Raw genomic sequence first — 10,782 nt, forward strand, 5'->3', positions numbered from 1 at the left:
AACAAACCATAAGAAGTTACAATTTGTATTTATTTTCAGATTGATGAAAATATAATACTCATTGAACACTTTAATTCACAACATTAAACATGATAAGCTAATTACAGATTTTACTTTTTAATGTGTACACGCACACTCACACGCAATTAAAGTATTATCAATACACTTAAATGCTATTCGGTATTAACATTACTGAAGTAAAAAATAAGTCCAATATGAAATATTACACTTACAAAATGTCTAATTGACATTCTAAATAATATTAATACTGTTTACTTATATAGTATTTAAATTGGTTTTGCTTTATCTTGATAAAAATGATTTTGCTTTAAGTAGCACCTTTCTTTGATAAAATATACATTCATTTTTTATAAATAGCAGTACTTTATCACAAACAAAACTTAAGATGTATAAAATTTATAAAGTTACAAATTTTCTCCAATACTTCTATAATGCCGTTTTTCGCGTTGCAATTTGTTGCAATTTTACATTTGTTTACATCTCACTTTACCTTTTGTTATTTTATCTTATTTTATTATATATATAAACATTTAATACCATATATATCTAATTCCCAGCTGCATAAAACACACTAATAAATGATCTTACGGAATTTTGAAATAATAATGAACTTTACCTTTTGTAAATTTGATGAAAATAGTACATGATCATTAAAATGCTCATAAGTGTTGAATTCAATGGATGAAGATTTACATAATGAAATAAAAATTGTCAAGTTTTTCTTTGCAATTCCCTAATGTGCAATTAATGTTATGTAAAGGCACAGCATAAAAATATTTTTATCAATGCTTTAATGAATTCATTCTACATTATACATAAGTATCAACATATCTTTGGTATTTTTATAAATATAAGGGATTTTATGTCAATGATAACATGTTTTTTGAACAATAAGTTGTATATCAAATAAAAATACTTGATATGTATTTTGAATGACACGTTTAGACAATGACTAACAGATCCATTATAATACGTACACTGAAATCGTGGTTACACTGCTATAGCAATATCTTTGACCAGTGCACTTAGATATTCAAAAATTTTTCACACAGTGAAATACAATATTATGCACTGGGAGCTATACACAACATATTTTCATATAAATAAAAACATATTTGTCATTTGTAAGATTATTCCCAATTCTAAGAAAAAGTAATAAATTACATACAAATCCGTTTGCAAATAACTGATCATTTATCTCCTTAATGTCAGTTCTAAAAAACATTGCAGATAAATATTACCTTTAATCTTATTTCTCATATAATTTTTTGTTATTTTATTATCATGAATGTAAAATGTGCTTGATATCTTCAAGCAAAGATATATAGCATAAAAACAACTCGACATATATGTATTCCATATACTTTTGATACAAAGATTCATTATCATCTGTTTAGGCAGTAAATTGTGCAGTGTATCAATATCAATATCATTGCTATAAAATATCGTTTGTGTAAAAACCTGATCATGATAATACCAAAATGTGAACCTTGTAAATACCAGACATTTGATTGCACAAACATATTTTAAAATATTTCAAATATTGGATAAGAGAGCAAACAATTAATAAAATATAAATTAAAAATTGTACAGTTTGTTTTTAAATTATAATTCTTTACCATGTATATTATTTATCACTGAACGTTTATAGGCAATATTATTATTACAAGTATTAACAATAAAACATTGCATGTGCAATACGAGTCGAAATGCACATTATAGCACAATATGTTAAGATCAACAACGATACAATTATAACTGTTATCTTAATCCTTGGGCGCAATGCATCAAATGTGAAATGTATGTTTAGCATTTAAAAACAGTATCCATATATAAGAAAAGTGAACACACGATTTATACCGATTATCCTTACATCAGATATCAATAGAATACTTATTGTTACAGATATGCTTGTAGAAAAACATCATTACAATCTGTTGATTGTCTATTGCAGATTCTTCTAACCAATCTAGTTTATCGCCCATAGATGTATAATCATTTTTACGCTCAATTATGAATTATATTATTCACAAGCTAACTTACTATCAAAGCTACTTAAAGCGATGGCAAATGCTTGAAGCGTGCACAATGGAAACCTGTAGTCCATTGTAAAAACATCTTCTGCCACACGACCAAATTGCATAACAACGTAATCAACTAAAACACAAAATCATAAAGTGATTTTCTTTAATCTACAGAAGTGTGACTATTACAAACTTCCCAAGTATCCTTTCATTTAAAATATTTCCTTATGTCAAAGGCATAAAATACAAACCATCACTATCGTGTACCACTTGAAAATTTTTTACAGACGCTTGAGTTACGCGTCCGTGGAAATTAAGTACATATGACTGTGTATCATCATTCCATACAGGAGTCTTATTGTGTAATTCTATTAAGTTGTCCATATTTTTTGTTTTCCATCGTTCTGAGGAAATAAAAAATAAAGAGTAAAAATATTGATTCAATAATATCTGCATTAAAATGATAGTTTATATATACCAAGAAGTGTTTCGGACTCATCCCGTGGACAAATCTCAACTCTCTTTTGATCCGATGTCATTCCCGGGATAATGACAGTCATTTTACGTGGCCCTTTAAATCCTAAAACGTTAGTATCGTATATAACCGCCGCTAATTCTTGCCTGGGATTAAAACGATCGTCTCTTTTATTATCTTTCATTAATGAATATCCATTATCGTATATGGTAAATTGTGTTCCCAGAAGATTTGATCTTAATTTTCCAATATAAGATTCGCCTGTTCTTGAAAGGTCTGTAGGATCGGTGGAAATTAAATAGTTACTTGTTGTACTTTTTTTTCTTTTACGTCCAGCTAGTAAGAAAATCTATAAATGAAAAATATATTGTTTGCGTTTTGTAGATGTATTTGTTCTATAGAGATTTTCTAAAGAATCACATACCTTCTTCCCATAATCACGTTCTAAGTGTAAAAAATAAGTTGGGTAGAGGCCACGGTCCATACCCTTTCTATCACGTGTTATCCTACATTTGTAATGCATTTTTTTATTTGCTGGTTGTAATACAAAATGCTCTATATTCCCTTCCACGTTTCCCTCTAATTCTGGACTCTGAATGATAAATCAATGATACATGTTTTAGATGATATATCATTTTTTTTAGTTAAAAGAGAACTTACTGAAGAATTATTCTCCCTACTGATAAGTGTGCTAGCGACATCTGATGGAGCTACTCTAAGAGGTGAAGGACATGGTAAAGATTCCGAAGGAGAGTGTATATCTATAGGTGACGATTCTTCATCTGCACAATCTGCAGCTTCCATAGTTTGATAAAAACCTCCTTCTGTACTTACTTCTATGACAAAAATGTGACATTCATGTATCTGTTATAGTTACAATTAAATTAAATTAAACATCTAATTAATATACCATGAATTCTTGATTCCACATCCTTATTTTCTGCAAAGGTATTTAAATCTGGGTTTGTTTGTGATATATTAAACTGTAATGGCCCATCATATCCTTAAAAAAAACAAAAATTATATATTTCATTATAATTAACTTTCTTAGCTCATTAAACTTACCTCGAAGCTCTTTGTTTGGATTCATCCATTTTGTAGAGTGACTTGTAAGCTGAGTGCTTGATATGTTAGATGCCTGTACCATTCCACCAGCACCACTTTGTCGTTTTTGTTTCATTTTTTGTGCAATTAATTGCCTCTGTAATTGATAAAATCATTATAACATCAAATGTTTTAGAAAATTGAAATACTAATTTTTAATTGGAATTTATCAATAAGAAATGTATATAAAAAAACGTGAGAAACATAAAATAAAGATAATGTTTTTTTACAAATTTAATGCAAGATAGATTATTTTTGTTTTGTCAAATCAAATTTCAATAAAAGGACCATTATATTATAATTGCTCTATATACAAATTTATAAATATTTAAATGACCTACTTTCTGTGTATGTATACGTATGCGTGTACATATATATATAATAGTATAATATAATTTGAGATTCCAGCTAAAGAAATAATTTTATTATTTCTATCTTCCTACAATATGATATGTACTCTAATAACATTCTTTCATCTTTTAAAGTATTACAAATACAAAATACATGATTGTGGTTTAAATAAAAATTCAACATTTCAAAATTATCATCAGAAGTATTTAAATCTGTTACTCGCGTACCTGCTGTTCGAGTTTCTGTTGTCTTAAATCTAGAGATGTCATATTGCCGATATGTACTAACGAGAACTGTCATATGCGATTGATTTCCACAAAATAATTCAGCTTCTCACGAGAACCAATTTGTTTACGCCAAACATATTTCGTCGTCCGTGGCTACCTAGGCAACCGTACGATGGAAAACCCCAACATATTTTTAGGGAGAAATCTTAGCTCTGTTGGTACTTATGCTGGGGAAAAGTTACAAAAAACTACATGGAAAGGCACCTACACAACTATTATAAGTAATAATAAATCGCGCATTTCCATTCAGCAGAATTAGTTCCCGCGCATTTCTTTTTAAAAGCAGTTTAAAAACATTTAAGAAATAAATCTTAAGGAAGCATTTTCGAATTATTTCCTTTATTAACTTTCGAGAATTATTAGATATGTTCTTCATTACGCATTCAAATATTAACATTACGTAGAATGGTGAAACTTAAATTATGCGATACAGTTAGGATAGTTGGGTTAATTTAAAGTCGTAACTTAATCAAAATGAATAAAGTCGAGATGATTAATAAGTAGACCGCGGATTTTTATGCATTTATGAGAAATTTAAAAAGGCAAAAATATATAAAATATCTAAATTAGACTGCTCGCACTATTTAGTAGGTGAAATAAATTTCTACTTAGCTTTTTTTTTTGCGTTTATAAAAATATGAATTTGCATAAATATCTGTAGTCTATCCAATAACTATACAATTCTCAAATTAGTCAAGCTATGTATAACATTTATTAACACTTACATGCATTATTGTGTTGTAAACTTCATAGTATATATTTTACATATTTTTTTATATTACTACTCAGTCGAGTGATTAAAGATATATTTTATGTTATGCATGAATTATTTGAAAATAATATTTCTTACTTTTCTTGTAGCAGTTTATAAAATACATTAAATGCTCATACTTCATAAAATAAAGAATTAATTATGATTCCCAATAATTATTAATTTCATAAACTTTTGAAAATCATTTTGTACAAAACCAAAAAGTATGTGAAAACAGGCACTATAGTTATTAAAAAGTTGTAGCTATATTGAGAATTAATATTGTGTACACATTTATGAATAATAACTAAAAACGAACTTTCAGTCACATTCTTAAAGTTTTCTGAAAATGTATTGAAAATGTATTGTAAATATGAAAATATTTATGAAAGAAATTTATAATTATTAATGATTGGGAATCATTGGTCTACTGAGATCACATTTTTACAGTTCTGAGATCATATTTGAGAACAATAACAGTTAGATAGTTTGTAGAAAAATATAGAATAACAATAAAATCTATTCTTTAAGGAAATATTGATTTGTATTTTAAAAAAGATGTCAATTATCCACACATTGTTTCATTCTCTTTTTACCTGAACTATCCAAAACAAAATATAATTATATGAGTAAAATATAAAAAGGTATTACAGAAATTTATAATTAAAGAATTACGGCTATTTACCGCAGGAAAAATAATACCTTTCATAAAATGAAAATAGTAAAGTTATCGATTTTACTTATAATATCTTCAGATTTTTAAATTGATTTTGCTTCTTATTACATGGATAAAATTTGGCTGGGCAATATTAACACACAGAAATATATGATGAATTAAATTTTAAAACAAAAATACTTATAAGTTATTGTTTAAGTTATTATTAAAAATTTATCTCTAAAATAAAGCCAGACAGTTTCTTTTATTATATTATATATAAAATATCATGTTATTATGTTTTAATATTATATGTTATTGCAATTTCTTTTTCTTATTTCTATAGATAAACTTTTAATTTAATTTTTAGCTAAAATATAATATGTAGCGTAAAATAAATAATTAAATTTTCTTCTTGTTTTGGATTAAATCCCTTACATAAAATATTTTATGTAAATACTTCTGTAAAACAACATGGAAGCGCGTTAATAATTGTTATAAACGGAAATTATTTTAAAATTAATTGAAAGGCTTCAAAGAAAGAGATAGGGAGTATTTAAATTAGTCATTCAGAACACATGTTCTTAAATTACTGTTTTGAAAACATTCGAGAACAGGCAAATTATTAAAATCAATTTACGGATATTAAATGTGTAAAAAATATTAACAGTCTTTGCTAGAACTCCATCAGTTGATAAATTCTTTGGCATTCTCTAAAGGAACTTATTGATTTTAATGTACGATTATAAATAACAATTACAGTTATTTAAATTTTTTTTTGATAACATAAGCAATAAAATTTTTATTCTTTTACACTAATCTAGATTTGTGAAATGTATCATAGCTAATTCTGATATACACTATATGATAATGACTTTAAGTTTATATTTACTGGACAAGAAATAAATTTATATTGGCCTATTTCAATTTGATATATAAGAAGTAAGTAAATAAAAATAGACATACATACATATATACGTAGGTGTTGGAAAAAATGAGGAGGGCTTCCTAATATGTGCAACTCTATACATTTCGTCAAGACGCCTCCTTAATATACATATATATGTAAATGTATATTTTTATAAATTGACTACATAATATGTATGTGAGGACGTGAAAATATTCCAGCTATGTAAAATTAATACTGGTAATTTGCTACACTTTCATGGTAAGTTATATTTTCTATAAACTAACCAAGGGGAGACCATACTTTTGCAGCAGACCTTCATTATAAACAAAAAATCATAATTAATATAAGTAGAAAATATAATAAAAGAAATTTAGCAATAAACTATTATTAAATCCAATAATTCATGGATTAGTAATTTAAATTTCTTAGAATATCTAAATTTTAATATAATACATACCTTAGACATGAATATGGCATTGTATCTACTTGATGCCATAACATGATTGCTAAAAAAATACTCCAAGTGCGTAAAGGACATAATATGGTAGCCAATGTCCCATATGCTAGCCAGAAGAAATAAGCCATACACGTTTGCATCATAATTAATAATATTATTGGTAAATATTGTAGGACAAAACAAATCTTAGATAATGGTTTCTCATTTGGTTTAATATTTTGTAACCTGTAAAATCATTAAATTAAATTTTGTTTCATTATGTGTATACTTATTTAGCGATATGTATAAATATGGCGCAAGCTGTGACAAAAAGTGGTACATTTTGTCTTACCGTTTATCCACTCTATTAGCTAAAATTAGCATCAATGGTAGATGAAAAGAAAGTAATTGGAAAAATCCGTAAGCATAAGTAAAAGCACCAGGTAAGAAAGATTTTCCAATAAATGTTCCCCATGCAAAAATTACACCTGTCTGATTTTCTATTACTTCACCAACAGCCCATGGACCTTAAAAGTACATATTTCGTTTTTGTAAAATTGCATGTTCAACAAATATGATAAATTAATAAATGCTAGTTGATTAAATGCTTACCAACTGTTAAATATAATGTATACAATACTAATGGAAAAAACAGACGATCAACTGTAGATAATATCCATAATTTTCTAACCCATGAGTAAAAAAATTGTATTCTGAATCTTGGTCGATGCATCTGTTTCCCTAATTAGGGAAAAGTTACAATTTTAATTTTCTACTTAACATTAAGAACTTTCTAGCAATATTTAATGAAGGTTTACTCACTCTCACACAATATATGAAGGAAACGAAGTACACACAATGGGATTACTAATAAAACTAACACTGTTCCAAAGAGGAATTGGAACTAGATAAGAAAAAGATTATATCAATGCCTAGATTTGCTCAAACAGGAAATTAATTTGTAGTATACCTATTAAGCTACTTACGATATTACTGACGTTAGACATAAGTATAAGTCTAGGTAAAACGCGAAATGATAAACGTGATCCATCAAGAGCAAATGGTTGAACTACTGTTGCTTCCCTTCCATCCATGTCGGAAACTCTTACCTGTGATTATCTTTTTGTTATTAATTTTCAATACACAAAGTGTTATGTAATATCACTAATATTTAGTGTTATAAAGTAAAAAATAACAAAAAGTAAATGAACATATTTTACTAAACTCGAATAGTATGTATTCCCTCTCTATAATCTGTGGTGTTCCATCTCAAAACATAGAGTGGTCCTTTAACATGTTCACATTCAGACCAAGGTTCATCATCTAACTGAACCTCGACAGTCTTTATTAACGCTATCGAGAATGCCAATATCCTACAAAAACAAGAACGTGTAATGATAAAAATAAAAAATAATATACAATATTTAAATATAAGAAAAAACATACACTTCATTGTAGAAAAATATTTACCTAACATGTGTAGATTTAATAACAGATATTATATTCTCTTTCCCGGGCATTGTATACAAAGCATGTTTAGGATTAGTTATTAGTACTACAGGCCATTCTTTGTGTTTTACATCAATGAACGAAAATTGACCATGGTCAATTGCTCCTAAACGATACCTGAAAATAAACATAAACAAATATTACAATTATTTATAACTTAATATAACAAATAAGTGAATGTGCTTCTTATTACAATGAATATAAAGTACAAATAGTTTACATTCTGTTATCTTTCCAATCTGCTAACTCTAATTCAAGAAATCCTCCTCGTTGTAGAGTGTACATATTAGGCACTGCTCCGCCAAGCATATGATAATGTCCACAAAGATATACCATACTTTCTTTATGTTTGCCTGAAAGTATATTTTAGAATTTCTTTAAAAATTGTACTTTTAAAATAATATGTATTATCATTGAAAAGTTTGGGATCATACATCATTCTGCACAAACAAATTAAAGTAAAATTAGAATTTCAAGATTTTACTTATTGAAACGATAATAAAATAAGTTAATAATCCAATATGTTTAGATGTAAGAGTATATATTTTGTTAATTATTACCTATGATATTTCTAATGCTGGTATTAGTTTGTGATAGTATGCAGGATGTGGGATAATGACCAAACCATATTATAAAATCTGCATTATTATCCTTGGATTTATCTACTAAATTGTATATACTTTTAATTTCATGCTCATCTAACATGCCAACAAAATTGAATGGTCTTCTCGGGCCAGGTTTTAAGCAAGCATCTATTGCAATAAATGTATAATATTTTGAACCAACTTTTATGGTATACATATAAGATCTTGGGTGCTTCTGTCCTTGAATGGAATAGTTTGAATAATAATTATTTTTTGATTCAAGACTTAATACATTGAAATTATCTGAAATAAATTTAAATAACATAATGTAAATAATATTATATATTTTAACACACAATTTTTTTTAACAAAAATTAGTCTTAAAAATGTATACTATGTTATTATCCCTACCATGATTGCCTCTCACATCTAACCACAAAGTCTTTCTGGCAACTTCAGTATCATCTAAAACATGCTTATAATATTTCCATTCTTCCAATATTTGCTTTGATCCCATTTTATCCTTAGCTTTTGCATCTGTGAGATCACCTGTTGGATCATTCATTATTTTACCAATAGTATAAAATTTATTTTATAAAAGAATATCATTAATATCAAATGAAATTTACCTGAAGCAAGAACAACAGTAGGTTTAATACTGCTCACAGTAATGTTACAAAATTCCTTTAGTTCTGTTATTCTAAATGGATCTTGAAATATGCTTATATGTATATCTGATATCTAAAAAGATTTAAGGTGTAAATAACACTGATTCAGAAATCAACTAAAGGCAGACACAACTTACTTATGTATAATTACTAAGTACGCGAATATTTTTATGAAAAATATAAACCTGTAAAAACCACATTAGCTGGTCAAAGGATTCTCCAATATCATAAAATTTTGGCTCTGACCATCCTTTTTTCACATCCTTGTTATGCAAAGTATCATCTAGTATATGATTATCAACATTGATCAAATCAGCAACATTTGCTACAAATATCGATAACATTAGTACAAAGACTAAGAGGATTACGGTGGATTTCGTTATTTTCATTTCTAAAGGGACTCCTTAAATGCTTTACACGACAATTTTCTTATCAGAGTCGACCACGTTCTATGTACTTTCAATGTTTACAAATTCTATATGTTAGGTTATAGTTTGAGATACATATGACATCTGGAATGACACGGTTTATCGAGACCGGAAAATAATCTGGAATTTGAATTTTTCATAGTTTTACAATTTTCCGTGATCGATTGACAATTATATATCACAATACAATCACAATCAAGTATCTGATCATTGTAGAGCATCGAAGAAAAGAATTGACATGTTCTGCGCATGATAGATTTTAGCAGTGATGCTCATGTAACATTTATCATAGCTAACTTTGTGTTTCTTTTATTGCGTATCTACCTTGATACGTCACGATTATGATTGCAAATCTTCTAACATTTTAGAATTTTAAATCTTATAAGATTCTGATGGCTCATGTTAATATAATTTATATTTAATAATACATGTTACATACAAATTGCATTAATATATATGTATATAATTTTTATAGCCACATATATATTGAGGTCTTTTGAAGATTCAACATGTTTATAATAAAGCATGTAATAAAAACATGCTTTATGGATAAAATGTAAAATTAAAGGTGGCGATGAA

General features: G+C 27.2%; 2 protein-coding genes across 3 annotated transcripts; both read right to left on the reverse strand.

Annotated features, from left to right (window-relative positions):
- Positions 1–9: 9 nt before the first annotated feature.
- On the reverse strand, positions 10–5,923 carry LOC100643890 (protein king tubby). 2 transcript variants are annotated; one of them, XM_012309395.3, is made up of 8 exons: positions 4,203–5,923; positions 3,586–3,721; positions 3,431–3,523; positions 3,181–3,353; positions 2,945–3,112; positions 2,524–2,869; positions 2,297–2,449; positions 10–2,178 (listed from the first exon to the last, which is right to left on the reverse strand). In XM_012309395.3, the coding sequence occupies exons 1-8, from the start codon at positions 4,242–4,244 to the stop codon at positions 2,045–2,047; spliced, it is 1,245 nt and encodes a 414-aa protein (XP_012164785.1). In that variant the 5' UTR covers positions 4,245–5,923; the 3' UTR covers positions 10–2,044. The 2 variants fall into 2 exon arrangements, with proteins under 2 accessions (XP_012164785.1, XP_003396156.1); XM_003396108.4 differs by having other exon boundaries at positions 3,181–3,356; positions 4,203–5,921.
- A 459-nt stretch (positions 5,924–6,382) lies between these two features.
- Positions 6,383–10,469, reverse strand: LOC100644016 (transmembrane protein 62). Its single transcript, XM_003396109.3, has 13 exons — positions 9,961–10,469; positions 9,737–9,848; positions 9,519–9,656; positions 9,084–9,410; positions 8,744–8,876; positions 8,485–8,640; positions 8,240–8,387; positions 8,001–8,123; positions 7,837–7,918; positions 7,627–7,755; positions 7,367–7,541; positions 7,036–7,260; positions 6,383–6,891 (listed from the first exon to the last, which is right to left on the reverse strand). Exons 1-13 carry the CDS (start codon positions 10,162–10,164, stop codon positions 6,858–6,860), a joined length of 1,986 nt encoding a protein of 661 aa, XP_003396157.1. The 5' UTR covers positions 10,165–10,469; the 3' UTR covers positions 6,383–6,857.
- Between the last annotated feature and the right edge of the window lie 313 nt (positions 10,470–10,782).

The sequence above is a fragment of the Bombus terrestris genome, chromosome 6 (genome assembly GCF_910591885.1).
Source record: "Bombus terrestris chromosome 6, iyBomTerr1.2, whole genome shotgun sequence".
NCBI classification, from domain to species: Eukaryota; Metazoa; Arthropoda; class Insecta; order Hymenoptera; family Apidae; genus Bombus; species Bombus terrestris.